Source organism: Grampus griseus (genome assembly GCF_964374135.1).
Source record: "Grampus griseus genome assembly, chromosome: 6".
In the NCBI taxonomy this organism is placed as follows: Eukaryota; Metazoa; Chordata; class Mammalia; order Artiodactyla; family Delphinidae; genus Grampus; species Grampus griseus.
The window spans coordinates 81,195,657-81,219,041 of NC_139000.1; the positions used below are offsets into that span (position 1 = coordinate 81,195,657).

Here is a 23,385-nt window from a genome sequence, read left to right on the forward strand (position 1 = left end):
GCTGCCTTTAGGAACAGAAATGGAGAATAATGAAAAAAGGGAAATCAATCAATCAATAGATGGGACCAGTGATGAAAAGTGAGCCACGAACTGATGATTAACTCAATCTAAGTTTCAAAAGAAACACACATAACACACCTACACATACACGCAAACACACACACATACACATGCCCCTGTGAGCTGGCTATGGACCCCAAAATTTAGGGGACAGTATAACCCAGTGCCTGCTTTTCCGCAGGGCATGGACCACTGATATTAAACTAGGCCATGTCCAATGCAATGTCACCTTGCACAGTTGATGGGTGGTGTTGTTTGTGCTTGTCTCGTTTTGGGTGGGCATTTCTCTTTCCAGGAAAACTTGTGAAGTACAATGGCCTTGGACTGCTAAACATAGCAAATAAGTAGCCTGGCAAATGCCAGCGAACTAGAGAAGAAATGCCATGGAAACTGCACAGGGTTGCTGACAAGGTAAATGTCGACGTTTCCCCCATCACACGCCCAGCTTTCTTGTTCCTTAAAGCTTGTCTTTAACTCTGACTTTACCTGAAGCAAAAGGCCGTTTATAAATGATTAAGGACTTCTAACTTCAAATTTTGTTTTCCATAGAGGAGTTGGGTAAGGAGCCTGTGGTTCTCTCTCCCACATGTGACGATGAGGGTAAAGTTACAACAAATAACATACAGTACATGGGATGGTTTGCGAGAATTTAAATTAAGATGACATTAAATTCAAATTAAAGAGAATTTAATTGTCAGCAAAATCCAAAGAGTTGAAGCAAAAGGATGCGTGTGATCAGGTGATGGTAAGTACAAAGGGCAAGCATGACAATGGCATTTCCCCTGGTTTGGAGAGGACTCACTCCAAAAGAACTTGAGATACAGGACGTGACAGCCCCAGGGTCAACTCCTTTGGGAACATTCCCTGACTACCCTTGCTGAGTGGGGGGCCCTCCTGGGGTCAGAGCAGGGACCCTGTGTGTCCCTCTGTTTAGACATTAACACATCATCACAGCTTCCTGTTTCCTTGTCTGTCCCCTTCCCCCACAGGGACTTCACATTGCAGTGGCCTGCCACCTAGGAGCTCTTCAGTAAATGTTGAGAGAACACATGACAAATCCATGGATGAGGTAGTGAAACAACCACTCTTTCCCAAGTATAGAAATAAAGCATACATTGGTGCGATTTAGGCAAGTGCCCTAGTTCACTTAACATATTTAGTGGAGAACTTACTGTGTGCCAGACATGGGGGTACTACAGTGAAAAAGGCCCCCAGAGTTCCACTTCCATGGAATTTAGATCCTACATAAGGGGCAATGCATAATAAGCCCCCAAACAACTCAACAAGATAATTTCAAATATAAGTGCTTAAAAGACAACAGAACAGGGCTTCCCTGGTGGCGCAGTGGTTGAGAGTCCGCCTGCCAATGCAGGGGACATGGGTTCGTGACCAGGTCCGGGAAGATCCCACATGCCGCGGAGCGGCTGGGCCCGTGAGCCATGGCCGCTGAGCCTGCGCGTCCGGAGCCTGTGCTCCGCAATGGGAGAGGCCACAACAGTTAGAGGCCCGTGTACCGCAAAAAAAAAGGGGGAAAAAAAAAAAAAAAGACAAGGGAACAGGGGCATGAGAAAGAATGATGTGCAGAGAGAGGCTACTTTAGTAGTCCAGGAAGACTTCTCAGAGGAAGTGACATCTGAACGGAGTTCTGAATATCAAGACGGAGCCACAGACCCACAGGGATTGGACACACCAGGCAGAGGAGATAAGAACAGTAATCCTGCCACATTGCTGTTTTGTAGAAGGAACAGGAAAGATATTTGTATCAAGAAAGAACATAAATAGATTCCTAGGGCTTCGTGTGTTAGTTTTGCAATTGGTATTATGAAGACAATGCAAAGCGTGTATTGAATATGCTCATTGTATTCAGTGTGTACGGTGGCAAAACTCTGGATGGCTGCCTGTTTTATACACTCAGAATATTCTGAAGCTTAAAACATGCTCCTTCAAAGAGTGTTAGCAAACAAGAGGCCAGTAAAAAGTCACATGTCCTCCGCTTTCTAATCATTTACTTCACATTCCCTATCGCTCTCTGTAAGCATAAGCAGTTCTGACAAAGCAGATGTTTATCTGCATTTGTAATGATCTCTAGAGCTGCTGTAATACCACCCCGAGCATCAGAGAACTTGAATCCAGCTTTTACTGGATTTGCTACAAATGGTCCATGGACACTGCTGCGTTTTAGAGCTGAAAGGTTTTCTTGAGGTCTGTCAGTTCACTTCCAACTCTACTCTCTCGACAGCATCTGTGAGTACGGTCAGTGATAATAGCAACGAGGGATAAAATAGGGCCCTGATCATCTGGATGGAGGCTTTGTGGCTTTATTTCAAACATAAAACAGAATGGAGAGTTTTCCCATTACAGATCCATATTGAGCTTGTCCTTGGACAACTGACCACAATTCACTAATGCCTAAATGCGTCCTGAAATCCTCATATGCCAGTCTGTTGCTTGGATTAGTATCGATTTGCTTTTCCCTCATGGAAGACAGTGCACCCTAACTAGGAACGTGCAGTCTTCACAGGGAAAAAGAACTTTGGGGTTTGAACATTCCTTAGCTCTATATAAGAGAGGCAGCTTTCAGAAGCACACACTCCACCTTGGGGCAGATGGAAGGACTATTTCCTATCAGGCTATCACTGTCATTCTAACTTTACACTTGAGTATCTCCAAGGGTTTTCAACACCAGTGCTAAAATCTGCTGAGTGGCACTAGGTCGCTCCCAGAGGACAGTGAAAAGCAACACAGATAGACTTCAGAATTCTCAGAGAGCACACACACCTGGAAACAGGGTCCTAGGAACGATTTCACAGCACAGAGCATCCCATGGGGACAGTGGTGAGTGACAGTGAAACCCCCAGGAGAATGATGGGTGTCTCTCTTAAGCTGTGAACGAAGGTTGGAATTGTGATCAGACAGACGATTGTCATGATCCGCTTATGACCCCATCATAAGCTCCTTCATTATTTCAGATCCTTTATAAGGGTGACATGCTCACTTGGTAACCTCTCTCTCTCCCGTTGTCCTCACCTGCTTCCTTCCTTCTCCCCTCCATCCCTCCTCTCTTCTCCTAGTTCCCCTCTCCACCCTCCCCTTCTCTCATAAACATGTCATCAGCATCCATGCTACAAATGGCTGGAACACCTGAGTCCCTCCAAGCAGGCCCTGCTGCCAGCTGCCTCCCAGCTGACCCAGGGGAACAGAACTTCTGAGTCGTTCTTCACTTGGGTCCTGGGCCCGTCCCCATGACGATGCTCTGCCTTGGGCTCTGGAGAAGCCTTCTCTCAAACACTTTTTCCTTACAGGTCGAAACATCCAGAAGCTTACCCTGGGTCCTATATGCTTACTGCTTCCCAATGCCCCACCCTCTGGGGCTTGTTCAACCCTGAGAATAAGTCTCATGAAATTGTCACACAAGTAGGACCACATCATTCAATATATAAAGACACCGAAGCTTAAAGAGTTTAAATCATTTATCTATGGTGAAATAACCAGGAAATGGGAATTCAGGTTCAAACTGTAGAATGACAGGCTGTGAGCCTGACGCTCTCCTCACCATACTGTGTGACGAGAAAAGCTGAAGCATTAGATACAGTGCACGTATATACACGTACTACTCATGTGAATACATATGTATAAATGCTTTGATATTTCACTCCAAAGGTTTGAAAGGACACCTCTTTGATACCTACCTTCCTGGACATAGATTCCCCGCTCAATATACCCATCATGCACCACACTTGGTGGTTGGAGCTCAGAGCACAGAACACCCCGTATCCCTTCAAAGCTTCTTACAAAGTCAAGCATTCCAGCCCCTTTGAAACAGAGAGTCTGAGCTCTACCTCGGGGCCTTGAGGACCTCAGTTCTTGCAGAGGCCCCTGTGACCACTGCAGCCCAGCCTTCCACCAGGACCCCAGAGGCTTGGGAGGGAAGGGGAGGCGGGGGTCCATTGTTAAGTACCCAGCCCTGCCTGGCCTCAAACCATGACACGGGCTGGATGGGCAGAGGCTGGGGAGGAGGGAGTCTCTGAACAGCCAAAGCTCTACTGTCCAGTACAATGGTGGGGATGGGCAGCCATGGCCACACTTACCTTGGACGATACAGGCACCCAGGTAGGCAGCATCTGAAAAGGAGCAGAGCAGTCGACCGTGGAAAATATCTCTTTTAACTTGCAGGTACAAAAGATACCTGCAATGCAAAAGGAGAAAGAGTCGCCCTAAGTTTTGGCTGAGGCCTGGAAGACGTGGAAGGATTGCTCATGCTTCATGCACCTGGGTCACCAGAGCCCTACCCAAGCCCCTCAGAGGGCAAGCAGGGGAAAACTGGGAGGAGCCCTCAGAGTTCAGAAAACCTGAAGTGTCTGTGGCAGCTTCCAGAGCTGTGTGGCTGGCCCTTTCCAAAGAGATACAGGAAGGATGGAGGAGAGCCACAGGGCCCAGCAGCCACCGTCCCTGGCAGAAAGTCCCACACAAGGACAACCACAGCCACTGTTACCACCACCAGCACCTCAGCTACAGGCTGCCCGAGCTCTCTGTGGAATGAGGACTCAGGAATCGGACTCAGTCTACAGAGACTAGTCCGGGGCACAGACAGACTCATGTTAATCAATCTCAAAAAGACTTGGTTACGAGGCCAGAAAGCCAACTTATTCACAGCACAAACGGTCATCTGTTTAGTGTCCTCTCCGCTTCTCCAGGGATGGCAAACAGATGGCCTCAGGGCCAGACAAACCTGTTACTGAGTGAAACAGGCTGGGGTGAGGGGGTCGGGAAGCAGAACAGAGGGTGCTGGCTCCCGCGAAGGGGTCAGCCGCTGTGCTGACGGGTTGCTGTGCTGACGGCGACGGGTTTAGAAGTGAAATCCTTTGAATTTTAAATGTTGCAGCAAACTCTGTTTTTGAAAACACTGGAGTGTCAAATGAAAAATACGCCTGGGCCTGATTCAGCTGGGGATGGCGGGGCGGGGGCGGGGGGGGCGGTGTCAGTTTACCACCCCTGGCTCAGGCTCATCTTGTCACTGTCCCCTCTGTTCCTCTACGCTGATCACGCCCTCTTCAGATCTCCTCCTATGTCTTTGCCTGACTGATTCTTTCACTGAAGGCTCAGGCCTGGGGTCTATTGTTTCTGACTAACTTTATAGGTGTGTGAAGATTCTTTCTGTTTATTTTGAAGTTTAAGTCGCAGAGACCAACCTTTTTTTCTTCTTTCCAGGTTCTTGAGGCCAGGTGAGGAGTACCACCCAATCGGCCCCAGTCACTACCTCCAGGGCTCAAATAATCTGATCTTTACTCAGCCTGTGAGCAGCCTCATGCACAACCCTGCTCAGAGAGCGTAACTGAGGTACTCAGATCACTCAGGTGCCGGCAGCGCCCGCCCGCCTCCCCGAGTGCTGGAGCTCGCCATCCCCGGACACACAGATGCACTGAAGGGTTCAGTGGCTCCCTGGTGCTTCCACTTGATGAATCTTTATCTCACACCCGCTTTATGCTATGACAGTGCTAGGCACTGGACACACGATGGAGGTTCAAATGACACTCTCTGTCCCCAACTTTGTATGGAATTGTGTGCAGGACATAAAGGTAGTCCCTAATAAATTTCTTATCTGGAGTTAGTGTACATTTTGTCAAGCGAACAGTATTACACTGGCCATCAAGGACCCAGAGTACCTCCCTAAACTGGTGTCTCTCACACTTCAGTGAGCTCGTGAATTACCCAGAGATACTGTTAGAATATGGATTCTGGTTCAGTAGGTCTGGGTGGGGCTCAAGAGTCCATATTTCTAATAAGCGCCCCAGTAAAGCTGAGCTGCAGGCCCATGGACCACACTTGAGTAATAAGGTTCTAAACCAGAGGTTCTCAGAGGGACTGCATGTTAGAATCACCTGGGGGAGCTTTTAAACAATACCAACATGGACCCTACCCTAGACCCAATTAAATCAGAATCTAGGTCCTCACAAAAATATGAATATATATGTATATGAATGCTCATAGCAGCATTCTTCATAATAGCTAAAACAAATGCCCATCAACTGATGAAAGGATAAAAGAAAGTGGTATATCCATACAATGGAACATTATTCAGCCATAAAAGGAAGGAAGTACCTACTGATTCCTGCTACAACATGGAAGAACCTTGAAAAGATTAAGCTAAGTGAAAAGTCAGATATAAAAGGCCACCTATTATATGATTCCATTTGTATAAAATTTCAGAATAGACAAACCTACAGAGACAAAAACATAGCTTAGTAGCTGCCAGGGGCTGGGGGGAGTGGGGAATGGGGAGAGACTGCTTGCGTACTAGGTTTCCTACTGCAGTGATGAAAATGTTCTGGAAGGAGATCACGGTGATGGTGGAACAACTTTAAGAACATACGAAAACCACTGAATTGTACACTCTAATATCTGCTTAAAGAAACTAATACTTTTGAAAATCCAATTGCCTTAGAGTAATACTTTTGAAAATCCAATTGCCTTAGAGTAATGGTTCTTAAAATTTGACATGCTTTAAAATTACCTGGAGGGCTTGTGAAAATACAGATTGCAGGGCCCCATCCCAGGTCTGGGGCAGGGGCCAAGTTCCCAAGTGATGCTGTTGCTGTTAATCCAGGGATGTGACTTTGAGGACCATGGCCCTAGATCATTCACAATACCAAGGTCACACAAATATTTGAGATGATGAAATCTTTCCTTTCTTAAAGAATGTAAACTACCTGGCTAAATGCCATCAAGTTTCTTTTCTACGTGCTGCATGTATGCATTGAACAAAAAGCACTCCTGTCCACGTTTTGGTGAGTTTAGTAGTGGAAAATCGTTTCAAATAAATATTTACTGACGAATGAGATGTTTGGGTTCTGATCCCATAACTCAGAAATTGAGCTTGACAAAAGCTTCCTGAGAAAAGAAAATCCGCTTTCACAACAGCTGAGTTTGGGTCCTTGCTCACATTAGTGAACTCTAGAGATAATCATGGATTATTACGGATTCCACATAATCCACTGAGCCTTGCAAATGGCTGCAGGTTCAGATACTCATTTTTTAATATAATAGCCACCAAAATAATAAGAATAATGCATTTTCCTTCAGTCTCACCCCTCCCTGCATGAAAGAATTAAGCAACAAAAACACAGGAGGATCTGGGGCATACATTATTATGCCCCCATTAGTGATACGCTTCTCTATCTAACATGAATTGAAAGGCGGTTCTTACTAAAAAATTTAAAACCAACATGCTTTTATTACATTCAATTGTATATGGCATTTACAAATGCCTCAGAAATCTAAAGGATTGTAAGGTGACTGTGTAAATGGAGAGATAAAAGAAGGATTAAAAAAATATCCTTTTTGGTGAGTATTTTTGTTGTTTTGCTCTTTTAAAACCGCTTTTTTCTCAATGTTTCTTTACCCCTTAGCCTGGTCATGAATGTGATCTTAGCTTCTCATTTATTAAATTCTTAAATTTTAGATTAATCTTATGATAAAATAACATCAAACAATAAAAACTAAATTCTTTCAAGATAGAGTTTAAATCATAAGTACCTGAGTCATTCCACAGTTTGTAGATCCCTTTTGAATTCTAAGGACTGTGTTGACTCAGAAAAACCCATTTCTACCTGTATTGCCTTAATTTCCTTTGGAGACATAAAAATGTTTGCAATGTCGCACAATTCATACCTTAGTTATTCAGACAAATGCAGGGAAGGGCTAGCAAATTTAATTGAGAGGGATTTAACTAAAACTTTGTACCCTTTTACTTTCAAATGGGACTTTTCTCAACATCACCAACAAAAGACCCATCCTTAATTTATATTGTGACACATATTCAATTTTTATCCTCTGGTCCAGGTCTTAAAGAAAACAAGTGACAAAAGTGAGCTATATTGGCCCCTGATGAAATAATGCCTAGCATTAGTATCTGATTTGATCTTCCTAATTACAGTGTTAGCACCCAGAGGGTAGGACAAATATCTTTATTTATTTATTTATTTATTTAGGTGGCTTATACAGCCCTTGCAGACAGCAGGAACTGAGGAAGTACTGAACAAATAAATGAATAAATTTTTCAAGCCAAAAGCAGGCCGAAGCCACATACCATTTGATTCCATTTATATGAAATGTCCAAAACGGGTAAATCCATAGAGATAGAAAGTAGATGAGTGGTTTCCAGGGTCTGGGGGATGGGAGAGTGGGTAGTGACTGCTAATGGGTACAGGCTTTCGTTTTGGGGTGATAAGAAATGTTCTGGAACTAGATAATGGTGATGGTTGCCTTACATTGTGAATGTACTTAATGCTCCAGAACTGTACACTTTGAAACGGTGAAAAAAAATTTATGTTACGTGAATTTTACCTTAATTTAAAAGCAGGCCAGATTGCAAAACACCAACCACTACTTACAATGTCCATCATCTCCTTTCCCACGCATACCCTGCCCCGCCCCCAAGCACAAACCTCCGCCAACAGCCGTGCACAAATTACTAACAGAGAATGGCTCCCTTCCAACATCACCTTGTGTCACTATGGTGGAGCTTTACCAGACCCTCGTGGATAACGAGAGAGCACAGTACCCTAGAACCCAGCACGTGACTCTGCACATGATGATCAGAGTCAACTGCCTTGGCTTCTCTGCTGCCTTCGGACCCACGCAGATTATGCTGAGAGATGACTAGACACAATGACTTTTTTCGGTCACCAGATCAGAGGCTCATTAAGAGCTAAGCACACATGGGCTCATCTCCATCCACCGAGTTGGCCCTCTCGGGACCCTGCTCAGTGGCATTGGCCAAGGCTGATCACGGAAGCCAAACACCCAGAAGGTGGACTATTTGCACGTGGCCCTGGCCCAAGAACCAGAAAATGCAGAGTTGGGCTGAGAAGAGTCTACAAGGAGAGGGAAGCCGGCTCCGCGGTCGGTCATTTAGCAAGCGGAATGTGGGATGACAAAACAGTTCATCATTCTGTCAAGGGATCTTTTCCCTTCAGAAAAGCTTAGATCCAAAAGACAGGTCCCAGGGGCTGCACTAGCTATGAATTTGCCCATATCCTAAACGCAGTCATCTATTTATTTTTAGCATCCCACTGTCAGGTGTTTTCAGAGAGCACCTCCTCCTTAAATCCACTGCTTTTTTGTGCAGTTAATTACACTCCCAATGACAACGGTTTGAAAAGTCCCAAGACAATTAAGTGTAAGAGAAACATTCCAAGCCAAATGCTGAGCTGAGCGCCTGCTTGGTGGAGACACTCCGCTCTAGACAAGAGTAAAACTCAGAGGCCCTGGCTGTTTCAAGGGGCACGTTAAACATACAAACAAACAAAAAAATACCTGGTGAGCTCTTCTTTAATCTTCAAGGGTTCGTGTGGGTAGAATTTCACTCTAAAGCACATGGTGTATGGTGGATGAGCTGAAACGTCATAAAGAAAAAGCATGAGAAAAGCAGCAAAAGACCATGGACTCAAACACACACAGGAGAGTCAGCCATGAAGCCTTCCAGCCTAGCCTGGGGGGAGGGGCAGGGGGATTTTCTGAAAGAACAGATATTACGCCCAAGAAAACGAAGCAACAGTGACAACAAAACTCAATGGAAATGCTTGACAAGACACCTAAAGCAAACTCAGGATACAGGCAATCTAGTTAGTCAGCACGGCTTCCCATGTCATGGCTCTTTCCTTCTCTCCAGGTCACAGATTCAAATAACATTTTCTCTTCCATTCTTCCCACTCTCTTCTGACAGATAAACTGTTCGTAAGTACCACTCAGGTTTTTGGCCTAGTGAAATATTTTTTTAGCCTGTGAGGTGGAAAAATGTCACTGCACTTGACTAGTTTCCCCAAAGTGATGGTGCCGTTGACCTAAAATCAGGATTTTAAAAATGGAGTCGCCATGCACCGATCCTACTTCGTATAATTTTAGGATCATTTTAGTGTTATCTATCAATGAGGCAGTTGCTTGCATGAAAAGAAACACTTTTATAACTTCCTGCTTTGTCTAAATCAGGATAGCATTATGCAGGCTGAAATTCTGGTTGAGGTTCATTGATTCTGGAATGTTCTAATTGCATTAAAACTTCCAGAACTCAATAGCCAGCCAAGGGGATTCTACAGGATTTCTTTTAATTATAAGACCACTGTTGCCTTGCAATATTAACCTAATAAATGCACACAAGTGCAGTAAGATGCATTCAGATTTCAGTTAGTATATAAAACGAGCATCTTAAAATCAAAGAAATACGAATGGTTAGTAGTAGTATTTCTATCGATCTGACACACCCACTCATTATTTGTCTCTGTATCAGTATGCTGCTTGGGATCAGTTCTGAGACTACATCCAAATGTGAATATGAAACAGCACCCTATTCTGTCTCAAATCTTCTTTCATAATCAGCAGGGGTTAAATCACCAGCCAATTCTACAACATCTGGGGCTATTCTGGATGTAGACAAATCCTTTATGTAGAAAGAACTATTGGCATCAAAAATGAATGTATAATGAGGATAATTTAATATGAAAAACAATTATCTAAAATAGTTTGAGAGAAAGTATTCAAATCCCAGAAAAACATAGCAGCATCTTACTGGATATTTCAGCAGAGAAAAACTGATGAAAAATACCCATACAGGGGCTTCCCTGGTGGCGCAGTGGTTGAGAGTCCGCCTGCCGATGCAGGGGACAAGGGTTCGTGCCCCGGTCTGGGAAGATCCCACATGCTGCAGAGCGGCTGGACCCATGGGCCATGGCCGCTGAGCCTGCGCATCCGGAGCCTGTGCTCCACAACAGGAGAGGCCACAGCAGTGGGACGCCCGCGTACCGCAAAAACAAAACAAAACAAAACAAACACACACACACACACACACACACACACACGTCAGAACCCTCCACTCAATGCTCCACTTGCCCACCAGAAACTAGCAAATTTCTTAACTGAGTTGGGTGCTCCTAACCTGACCCTGTGTTCCCTAGATTTAAGAAAGGGAACATTTTTCTGGAGCACTAGGAGAAAATGGACACCTCTTATACAGCAAAGAAACAATGAAGAAAAATACAAATGATTCTTAAGTCATTCATCTTTCACGATATCTAGAAACTCAATTTTGATTCAAAATATTTTATCTTTATACATTCCCCAGATTTCTTTCAACTGTTTAAATCATCATCTCAAAAGAATGAAAACTAATATTTTTTTATTATAAAACCTCTGGAGTGTCCTTAATAGAAACGTTGAGACAGTTTTTATAAGAGCAACAGAGTAAAAAAAAAGAAAATAGCATAAAAGTGAAAGACTTTTTCTCCTTTCTTTCTTTCTTTCTTTCTCTTTCTTCCTTCTTTTATTAAAGTCCTCAAAAGTAAGACTTGTTTAAGCACAACCAATGAAGCTAGATAGACAGATGATAGATAGATGATAGGTAGATAGATGGATATTGATAGACAGACAGATGGATGAGCTGTCCCCTCTCACTTTCCTTCACTTTGTCTCTATTCCTGCCCCTTCTGTCCCTCAGGTCCCCACCCCACCCCAAACTCTCCAACTACTGTTAACAACCACTTCATCTCTATGCTTCCCCACTTTTGCCATCCTCACACAAACTATATGCCAACATGATTACATACGTAATACTTAAAATATAATTTATTCTCACAAAACAAGATCATACTATGTATGGAATATGTTTCTCTTGCTTTTCTCATTTAACTCTCTAGCCTGCCCATTCATCTTGGGCAGTAGATACAGATCTAACTCATTGTCCATAATGACTGCATAATGGTTCATATAATACATTAGAATTTACTCAACTATTCTTTTTTAATCATCATTCAGGTTGTTCCCACATTACAATACAAGCAATTCTATCATGTATATAATATATATATTATATATAATAATAATGTATATTATATATATCATTAAATGCATGTATTTTTATTCCATGTATTGTTAACTATTTCATATATTATTAAATATATATATTTTAATAGAGACTCTGAATATTTGAATTTGGGGGAATAAAATCATCTGACCGAAGGCAAACAGAGGAAAGGAGGATCACAGAAGCAGACCCAAATGAGAGCTGTCATTTTCTCTTCTACCTGGTCAGCATATCTGCTCGCCATGCCCTAGGCTGGCTTCAATAGGAATCTGGGCTCATCGGATAGGATACAAATTAGGACTTGCATTCCTCCTAAGGGATCAAGCAGTGAGGCTCAGAGGTGGCTCCCCAGGCGGCCACCTTTGAATACCCTGACTGTAGGAAGTCCTATCACCCAGCCATCCTTGTTCCAAGACCTGAGGCTCCAGAATGATCTAATGCTTCTCCCACATGGAGAGCCCTTCCACCATCTGAAGACAGAGCTTACGGTGTTTCTGAGTCTTCTCTAAAATAAACATCCCCAGTTCTTTTAACTGTTCCTCATATGAAACAGTTTTGAGTGTCCTCACCCTGGGTGTATTCTTCCCTCCTCTGTGTTTCCTCAAGCACAGCGCTCCAGGGGTTGCCAGAGCTGCTCGGGTGAGGGGACCATCCCCGGCCTTGCTTTGGACATAACTGTTGCTCACCCTCAACAGTCTCATCTCAATGTTGACTCACTCTGAATCTACAAAAGACCAACAGCTGGAATTCTTTTCATATATGCTATTGCTAAGCCATACAGAAAAAAGTCACTAAGCATCTTGCCATTTGCTAGGATGTGATCATGGAAGAAACTAATACAAGGTACTAATGATATGCTCACCAATAGACCCCTCATCAGAGAAGGGATGCGAGCAGGTAGCAGAAAAATCAGGAGGCAGCACTTTTCAAGTCTGAAATTTTCTACCCATTTTCTTCCACCATCATATATACGCCTACTGTTGTCTCATATTGATCCAGCATCACTGACACTAAGGAATGCTTCTTCACAGGGTTGGAAGAGGCTGAAAAGATAAATAATTTCCCCCAAAAATGTTGATCTAGTTATAGATGACAAGATTTATGAGGGAATGAGCCTATATATCTTGTTCAGCTTTCTATCCCCAGAGCTAATTATTGATAAAAGATCGACTCTCTGCCTGTCTGGCTGAATGAATGAATGATGATGTCCAATCTCTGAGGCAGATGTCAAGGCGAACAGCCAGGCGTTGCCATAACATTCATCCCATCAAAATACTAGTCTAGAAGGTCTACCATCTGAATCACTATAGCACTTTCTAGGATTTATATTTTGAAAATCTCAGGTCCTACAATTCAGCCTCTGCTCTTCAACATCTGGAACAAATTCAGGGACTCTGGAGTTGGTTCGAATAGCTACATCTAGTGGAAGGATTAATTAATTCAATTAACAAAAATTTTGAGTACCTACTAGGTATCAGGCCCAGGTTTAGATATAAATATAAGCAATTCTGTCTTCAGGGAGGACACATTCTAGTGGGGTAAACAGGTATAAAATCAAAATAAATAAGCAAAATATATAGGATGTTGAAGGTCATAAATGCTATGAAGGAGAATAAAGGATTTAAGGGATGAGGGAAGACCACCCCCACCCATTCCCTTTTTCTCATCTCCACGCAACCAAAGCCACAAATGTAAGTGAAATTCTCTTTACTACCTTCTAGAAAAATAAACAAGGGGAGAAATACAACTATTTAAAAATTTTAATCATTAAACCCCCCCCCCACCATGTGTGTTGGCAGTGGTTTGGGGTCAAAACACCAGCTGTGTAAATTCTGGAAAAGGAGCTTTCCCGGGCTCCAGGTGACAGCCGGCATGTGCTCCCCGGTATGAGTCTGAGGTCAAAATCCTCTTTTGGAGATGAGCCTACCCCTTCTCCTAGCAGCTCAATGTCTCTACCATTCCAGCTCCCATGCTTTTTATTCTTAAGCTACAGGGAAAGAGGAAGGAAGCAAAGGATGCCTCTCACCTGTGCCAAATATTTGGCGCAGAATCAGAGTTGGAAATGTCTGATGAAGGAGCTATCTGCAGAGCAGGAAACACCTGGCATGGAGGTAACACGCAGGCAATAAAGCCCACACTCTGCTCAGGGCCCTTCCCTGACGGTGTCATCATGAAGAGCCACTATGTGGCTTTACTAGATTGGGCAGCATGGTCACCCCACGGGGAGGCAACACCATAGTTCATTTCTCCTGTAGTACTAAGGCTTTGGCATCAGTGATAGAAGCACACGGGGAGGTGGGAACCCCAAATCCCCCAGGGTATGAGTGCCCAAACTTCAAAAGGGACTTCAGACAGTGACCTTGAACAAGACACTTAACTTCTCTGTTTCCTGCTTTGGAAGAGGGTACAGCACCGGGGTTCTCGTCGACCTCCCCAGAGGTGTTCGGACAGATCCAGTGGGCTCTTGGTACATGCACACGGCACAATATCCCAACAAACAAAAGTTCACATTTAGGTAAACACTCCTACTAGAAGAAGAGAAGGAAACGGGAGGTTGGAAATGGGAGGGAAGAGATGGAGAAGACTGAATTGTACTTAAGTCAACAGCTAAAAAAGCATTACTCAGCCATGCATGTAACATTGAGAACACGGGGAGAGGAATAGCCGTTTATAAAGCAGAAACAGACTTCCTCATCTCCACTTTGAAACCTTGCCCAGAAATGGGAATGGGGATAAGAAATGATTAGGTGAGCAGGCTCCCTGGTGAAAATGAAAAAAAATGACTTTCTATTTTTAATCGACAACCATCCTCAAACGTTTGTAAAAACAAATCTCATTTTTTTGTGTGTTTGTTTTTGCTAGTGAAACATCCCTTAGCAGCTTTCCTTAAAATGCAGTGGTCTTTCTCCAATCACCATAAAGAACAATAGAAAAACAAAAAACGTAACTTTGGGAATATACACATAAACTCATGATCTTTCTCATACACATTCTGGTTGACAGCTATGAAAAACCTTCACAGACTCCTTCAAACAGTAGTTAAGGCATAGAGCCCATGGCTCTGGCAGGCAGATGTTAGGGCAATACCCACACCTGGAATGTGTCTCTCTTACGACTCCCTCCTCTGGGACTCTATTGGGCAAAAAAAAAAAAAAAAAAAAAATGTGACCAATTGTCAGACTCTTTCAGACTCTGGAGAAATATTTCAAAGGGTTTGGTTGCAGAAAGGACCCCTAACACCCCACAAATAAAAGGCTTACATTCCAAAGGACTCCAAGTAGGCGTCAGGGGTTCCTGGCCCGTTCAGAACAACTGACACCTTTTTATTCCCAACCACTGTCCCTCGCAGCTCCTTCCAGGGCTTTTAGAGTGAGAGCTGAGGACCACACCCCACCTCTCCGTTGGGCAGCAGCACTCACAGGGATGCTGATGAGCGGCGCTCCGTGATGAAACAGCCCAGGAGCACACACTCTTTCTGCGCATGTGCAAAACGACAGCGCCGAAAGGGCAAAGCATTACTCACTCACTCGTTTACCGAACTATAACTCTTGGGATATGATCAAATAAGCCAGCCACAGAGAACTGCTCTCTTAACGACTGCTCTCTTCTAGTTGGAAGTGATTATTATCATTCAGCAACAACTGTTACTATCATCATCAACAGCAGGGATAATCCCTCCATCCCTCTTCTACTGAAATGACAAGCAGCAGCCTCCTAGATGTTACTGGTACCGCATCTCCTCTACTTCTAAAGCAGGGATTTTAAAAAAAATTTATTTAATTCATCCTCCTCCTGTTATAGCTCTCTTTTATGCTTTAATCATACACATGGGCATGCCCACATACACACACACGTGCACAGAAGGAAGTCACACTCTAAGAACTCTGTTAGAGGATACTGGAGTGCTGAGAAGCTCCCTCACAAATACTTGTTCTTGGAATTCTCTGACTGTCTCAGCTGCTCCAGAGAAGCTTTGATATCCAACATGTTTAATCTCAAGTTCACCATGTGGACAAATGGCTACAGACAAACTTAAAACTCTCAGCTTACATTTCTTCATCTGTAAGATGGGGATAATAATGCAACCAGCCACCTAAAGTAGGGATCTGCAAAATTTCTCTATAAAGGGTAAGACAGTAAATATTTTTCACTTTGCAGGCCTCAAGGTCGCTATCTCAACTACTCCCCTCAGTTGTAGCATGAAAGCAACCTCAGACAAGATGTAAACAAATGGCGTGATGTGTTCCAATAAAACACGGAAATCTGAATTTCATGTACTCCTCATATGGCACAAAATATCATCTTTTCTTTTTTTCTTCCAACCATTTAAAAATATGGAACCTATTCCCAGCCTGTGGCCGTACAAAACCAGACAGCAGGTGGGGTCTGACCCAGGGGCCCTGTTACAGACACCACTATGAGAATGGCACGAGTTAATAACGCTGAGCACTCAGCAGGCTGCCTGAGACCTTCACGCTAAACCCATAGGAGTTATTACTACTCTAGAGGTTGAAGAAGAAATCGACATGGATGAGGTAGAGCCCTTCAACTTGACCTAAGTCCTATATGTTGGTTCAAAGGGTGAGAGGGGGACTGTCATTCTTCAGGAAGGAGTGGAGATGGAATACACATGAAATAGGTGCACATATGAAGAGCTATTTGGCAGTCCTGCTTCTAAAGAAGAGCTTTGCTGCCTGGGACTAGGGTGCAGTGACCTGAGAGTTTCAGCCAAAAAAAAGTTAGCAAAAGTACATGAAATAACTTAAGGCAAGAGATCCAGGTGCCTGCTTGCTACAGATGTTGTGTAACTAACTGGTCCCTCAGGAGTTATGCTGGTTGGCATAAATCAACTCGTAATAATAATAATAATAATAATTATAACAGCCAAATGCAATTACTTATGTAACTTGGTACTGAGATTTTTTACTACAAAACTGCATCTAGAAATGAGGCATTATAAAGTATTTCCAAACAAAGGGAGACAGATATGAATAGAGCTTTCCTAACCTGGTTGACCCCCATTTGAAACACCTCTAGTACTGACATACCAAGCATGGAATCTCTTGGCCCATCATGGTTATCATTCAGACTTTTATGCTGCTAACACACTTGTAGTTTTGAATCACGTGGTCCGTTATGAAACAACATGGGCACTCCTGAAGGAAGAAGGAAGCCCTGAAAGTATCTCCCCGGTGACATAAGGGCTTCTGCTGGAGGACGTTCCTTTTCCTCTGCTTTTTCCACCACTCCTGCCACATTCCCTCCTCCCCACAAGGAGTGCTGGGTCCTCCCCGAAGCCCACCATTGTACCCAATCAAAATGAAATCAATGTCACCACCAACCACATCATAAGGATAAGGTTAAAAATTAGAAATCTGTGGCTTATTAAATGTACACATCATTTAGAATTGCACATTATAAAATTAAGGGTTTTTGTCATTACTTTTGTTATCATTATTTCTATCCATGTTGGAAAATAAAGAGCACAATGTGGAAATTATTTATAGGCCCAAACTGCACGGACTTTTTTTTTTTTTTTTTTTTTTTGGTACGTGGGCCTCTCACTGTTGTGGCCTCTTCCGTTGCGGAGCACAGGCTCTGGACACGCAGGCTCAGCGGCCATGGCTCACGGGCCCAGCTGCTCCGCGGCATGTGGGATCCTCCCGAACCAGGACATGAACCCGTGTCCCCTGCATCGGCAGGCGGACTCTCAACCACTGCGCCACCAGGGAAGCCCTGCACAGACTTTTTGAAAGAAGGATCAAAAATGGAAATTTTGGATGAAATAGTTGAACCTGGGAGAAAAAGAGAAAGTTGGCCAACCGTACTGAGCTGTGACTAGAATAAAAGAAACCTGCTCCCAAGGCTGGAAAGAAGAAAACTGGAAAGAGCAAAACCAGCCAAGACTATTCCACAGCGACTGGGAACTTAGTGTCACGTACTTGATTATGCAATGCGTTTTGATCAGATGTGTGTGTTTTGCTTTGTTTTAAAGAACATAGCAGTTTAAATTCTTCTGCCTGCTCCCTAAAGGAAGTATTTTGCTTCTAGTCAACAAGCAATTATTATGAACTGATCACATGCCTAGCCTTGTAGTAAGCCATGGACCAAGTAAAGAAATCTTCCAAACTAAATACTGGGGAACTGATTAGATGAGCATGTATATACACATGAGGGCAATGGGACAGGCTGCCCCAATAGGTCTAGAGCTGGGGTTACTGAGACTATGGGTGTTTGGAGAAGTAAAATGTGTGAAGGTTTACTGTCAGAAGCATATGGTCAAGTTCAGCAAAGAAGAACACATACCCAGGGCTTCCCTGGTGGTGCAGTGGTTGAGAGTCCGCCTGCCGATGCAGGGGACACAGGTTCGTGCCCCGGTCCGGGAAGATCCCACATGCCGCGGAGCAGCGGGGCCCGTGAGCCATGGCCGCTGAGCCTGTGTGTCCAGAGCCTGTGCTCCGCAACGGGAGAGGCCACAACAGTGAGAGGCCCGCGTACCGCAAAAAAAAAAAAAAAAAAGAACACATACACAAAGGAGGAAAAATGAGCCACAAAACAAAAGCATGAAGGTCACCCAAAGAGTAAATAAGAAGGCTGAAAGATGTGGGAAATCTAAATTGGGGTGCTCCGTGCAGTGAGCTGGGTAGTGTCCCCCCACATTTCATATCCACCTGAAATCTCCGAATGTGACACTGTTTGGAAACAAGGTCTTTGAAGATGTAATTAATTAAGATGAGGTCATACTGCATTAGGGTGAGCCCTAAATCCAATGACTGATACCTTTAGAAGAGAAAGGAGAGGGAAACTTGGACACAGACACAGAGAAACACAGGGAGAAGGCAATGTGCAAGTGGAGGCAGACACTGGGGTGATGCAGCTACAAGCTGAGGAAGGAATGCCAAGACTGCCCAGCAACGAGCAAGAGCTAGAAGAGCCTTCAGAGGGAGCAGGGCCCTGTTGACATCTTGATTTCGACTTCTAAGCCTCCAGAACTGTGGGAGAAGAAATTTCTATTGTTTTAAGCCAGCCAGTGTATGGTAGTTTGTTACGGCAGCCTTCGGAACTAATAATACTCAGCACAGGGAATAACTGGAAGGACAGAACTGGGAGTCAGGCATCAACTGTCCTCATGAATGGGTATGGACCTGTGGCTGTTCTCCTGTTCCTGACACCAGAGCAAAGTCTATGCTCCTGGTATTCTCTGCCTGTGCTACAGAGGAATATATGCTCCCTATTGACAAAATCATTCAGCAGCTAGGGACCTATTCATTAGGTTAGCCCCCAGCACTACGGAAAAGCTAAGGAATGCTACATAAACATGAATTTTCATAAATATTCCCAGAGACACAAATTACATGCCGTCTCAGGCTTCCATGAAAGACCACTGTAACTTAGGGGAGGGAGCACAAAAGACAACAGCCAGCAACTTGACTCAAGATTGCTCTTAGGGCTGAATCAAATCCATGTGTTACACAGAGGATGGGGGTCTTCCCCACCTTGATTTGCATGCAGAAGCCATTTCCAAGAACCCCTGTCCCTTCACAGAGCTTGGCAGCAGCATCGTACCTGATAAATAGAGCAAGAATAAGATCTTAACAGCTCTGGTGGGCTAATCAGGCACCAGCCAGGATTAAGCAGAGAGCCTCTTCAGAAGACTAAATGGGCTTTCTTTCATCTAGGTCTCTATTTCTATTGTACATGCTTAATGCACTTTGATTCCTTTTCTTCCTCTCTACCTTTATTCCTTTCTTGACTTTTGCATAAAGCTTCCTCTTATTTTCTCTTTTTTATTACCAAGTGATACATGAATATATTCTCACTGTAAGAGATCTGAGTAAAATATAACTATATGTAAGAAAATATGAGGACCTCACTTCTCTCTACCTCATTCTCTTCCCCAGTGGTAACCACAGTCAGTATATATCTTTTCAGTCCTTCTTCCATGCACTTACATATTCATATAATATAATAACCTTTTTATTTTCATATAAATGGATCATTTTATATGTGGAATTTTACTTGCTTTTTAAACTCTACTATATATCTAAAAACTATTTTGATGTCAATAATATATGTCTGTTTCATTCCTTTAAATGACTACATGTACTCCACATAATTTATTTAGCCTTACCAAAGTTTCTAGGCTTTTTATTGCTCCAATTCTCAGTTTTACAAGCAATACTGCAGTGGACATCCTTGCACATATACCTATTACAGAATCAACTTTGCTTTCAATAGATTCACAGAAGTGACATTGGATCAAAAGAGATAGGCATTTTTAATCTTGAAAGGTACGGCCAAATTTCCCTCCCAAATGGCGTTACCAGTTTTATACATTCCCACCAGAAGTGTTACCCTCATCCACAGGAACTGGATATTATCAATATTTAGAATTTTCTCAGAATAATAAACAAAAATATCTTGTTTTAATTTGCATTTTTCTTGTTACTAATGATGTTGAGCATCTGTTTATGAGTTTATTGGCCATTTATTTTTATTCCTTCTACGTGTTTTTTTTACATTTTTCTATTGAGTTGTTTATCTTTGGGTTTGTAGCATCATACTTTATATATTTTGCATATTACTACTTTTTATATATTTGACAAATGTTCTTCCCATTATTTTGCTTATATTTTAATTTGTTTATAATTCATTTTTATACTCATTCATCCAACAAATATTTACTGAGAATCTACTCTGCTCAGTGAACAAACCAGATATTCTAGTACAAACATTTAAATGTTGTACAAATTTGTTAGCATTTTGCTTTTAGGAAACCGTGTTCGACTCCATAATTATAAAAAATACTTCTGATGTGACACACCACATTTACAAAATAAAAGATAAAAATAATATGATCATCTCAATAGTTGCACAAAAAGGATCTGACAAAATTCACCATCCATTTATAATAAAAACTCTCAACAAAGTGGGTATAGAGAGAACGTACTTCAACATAATAAAGGCCATTTATGACAAGCCACAGCTAACATACTCAACAGTGAAAAGCCGCTGTGTTTCTATACACTAATAACAAACTATCAGAAATAGACATTAAGGGCTTCCCTGGTGGCGCAGTGGTTGAGAATCTGCCTGCCAATGCAGGGGACACGGGTTCGAGCCCTGGTCTGGGAAGATCCCACAGGCCATGGAGCAACTAGGCCCATGAGCCACAACTACTGAGCCTGCACGTCTAGAGCTTGCACTCCGCAACGAGAGAGGCCGCGACAGTGAGAGGCCCACGCACTGCGATGAAGAGTGGCCCTCACTTGCCACAACTAGAGAAAGCTCTTGCACAGAAACGAAGACCCAACACAGCCAAAAAATCAATCAATCAATAAATAAGTAGCGTTCCCTTAAAAAAAAAAAAGAAATAGATATTAAGAAAACAATCCCATTTACAATTGCATCAAAAAGAGTAAAATACCTAGGAATAAATTTAACCAAGGAGGTGAAAGACTTGTATGCTGTAAACTATATGACATTAAGGAAAGAAACTGAAGGTGATACAAATAAATGGAAAGATATTCCATGCTCATGGATTGGAAAAATTAATATTATTAAAATGTTCATATTACCCAAAGCAATCTACAGATTCAATAAAATCCCTATCAAAATTCCAATGGTGTTTTTCACAGAAAATGTTTAATCCTAAAATTTGTATCATGCCACAACAGACCCCAAATAGCCAAAAAAATCTTGAGAAAGAAGAACAAAGCTGGAGGCATCATGCTCCCTGATTTAAAACTCTATTACAAAGCTATAATAATTAAAACAATATGGTATTGGCATAAACACAGACACATAGATCAATGGAACAGAAGAGACAGCCCAGAAATAAATCCACCCATATATGGTAAATTAATTTACAACAAAGGACCCGAAAATATACAATGGGGAAAGGACAGTCTCTTCAATAAATGGTGTTAGTCTCTTCAACAAATGTTGTTGGGAATTCTCTTGCCACATGCAAAACAATGAAACTGGACCACTATTTTACACCTCACACAAAAATCAACTCAAAATTGATTAAAGACTTGAATATAGAACCTTAAAACTCCTAGAAGAAAGCATAGGATGTAAGCTCTTTGATATAAGCCTTGGTAATAATTTTTGAACCTGACACCAAAAGTAAAAGCAAAAACAAACAAATGGGACTATATCAAACTAAAAAGATTCTGCACAGCAAAGTAAACCATCAACAAAATAAAAGGCAACCTACTTAATGAGAGAAAATATTTGAAAATCATATATCTTGGGGGTTAATGCCCAAAATATATAACAAATTCATACAACTCAATAGCACAAAACCAAACAATCCACTTAAAAATGGGCAGAAGATCTGAACAGACATTTTTCCAGTGAAGACATATAGATGGTCAACAGGCACATGAAAGGATGCTCAACATCACTAATCATCAGGGAAATGCAAATCAAAACCAAAATGAGATATCACCTCACACTTGTTAGAATGACTATTATCAAAAAGACAAGAAAGTGTTGCCAAGGATGTGGAGAAAAGGGAACCCTTATGCACTGCTGGTGAGAATGTTAACTGATGCAGCCACTATGGAAAACAGTATGGAGATTCCTCAAAAAATTAACAATAGAACTACCATATGATCCAGCAATTCCACTTCTGGGTATATATCCAAAGAAAACAAAAACACTAACTCAAAAAGATATATGCACCCCCATGTTCACTGAAACACTATTCACAACTGCCAAGATATGGAAACAACCTAAGTGTTCATCAATGGATGCATGGATAAAGAAAGTGTGGTGTATATATATACACAATGGAATAGTATTTGGCCATTAAAAAAGAATGAAATCTTGTCACTTGTGACAACATGGAAGGACCTCAAGGTCCATTATGTTAAGTGAAAAAAATCAGAGAAAGACATACGATCTCTCTTAAATGTGGAATTAAAAAAAAAACCAAAAACAAAAACATACAGAATAGATAGAGAACTGATTGGTGATTGCTAGAGATGGGGGATGGGAGAAATGGCTGAACAGATCAAAAGGTTATAAAAAATTTCTGTTGAATGAATGAATATGTTGGCTGAACTGCACTCTGAATCATCTCTTATAAGAAAAACAAGAATACAGAATTGACTATACTCATTCAATTTTCATTTTATAAGTATTACTTAGTATTTTTAACCTAGCATTTTTATCATAATGTATATAGCTCATTTTGAATAAACATAAAGTTAAGCATATTGAGACAAAATGATAACTTCCATTCTACACTTCTTCCATTGAGCACAAGATCAGCTTTTGAAATATCACAATTTAAAAAATTATCCTTCTCTATTTTAACAGATTAATCATGAGGGCTTTTGTAATTATTATAGCTCATAGGCCTTGATTTGCTAATAGAACAAAAACCCCATCATTGTTCATTGTTCTTTTTTGCATATTTATTGGCTACTTTTGAGCATTTTATTTTGCAAATGAGCCTT

The 23,385-nt window shown here is 42.2% G+C and overlaps 1 protein-coding gene across 2 annotated transcripts in view; it reads right to left on the minus strand.

Moving 5' to 3' along the window:
* FRMD3 (FERM domain containing 3) overlaps window positions 1-23,385 on the minus strand; it is a gene marked incomplete at its 5' end in the record, with an annotated part of 313,706 nt that overhangs the window by 102,947 nt on the left and 187,374 nt on the right. For both annotated transcript variants that reach the window (XM_082657370.1, XM_082657369.1), the window contains 2 exons: window positions 4,149-4,246; window positions 9,376-9,454. In XM_082657370.1, the coding sequence (XP_082513496.1) occupies window positions 4,149-4,246; window positions 9,376-9,454 (177 nt within the window). The remainder of the gene's footprint in view (window positions 1-4,148; window positions 4,247-9,375; window positions 9,455-23,385) is intronic.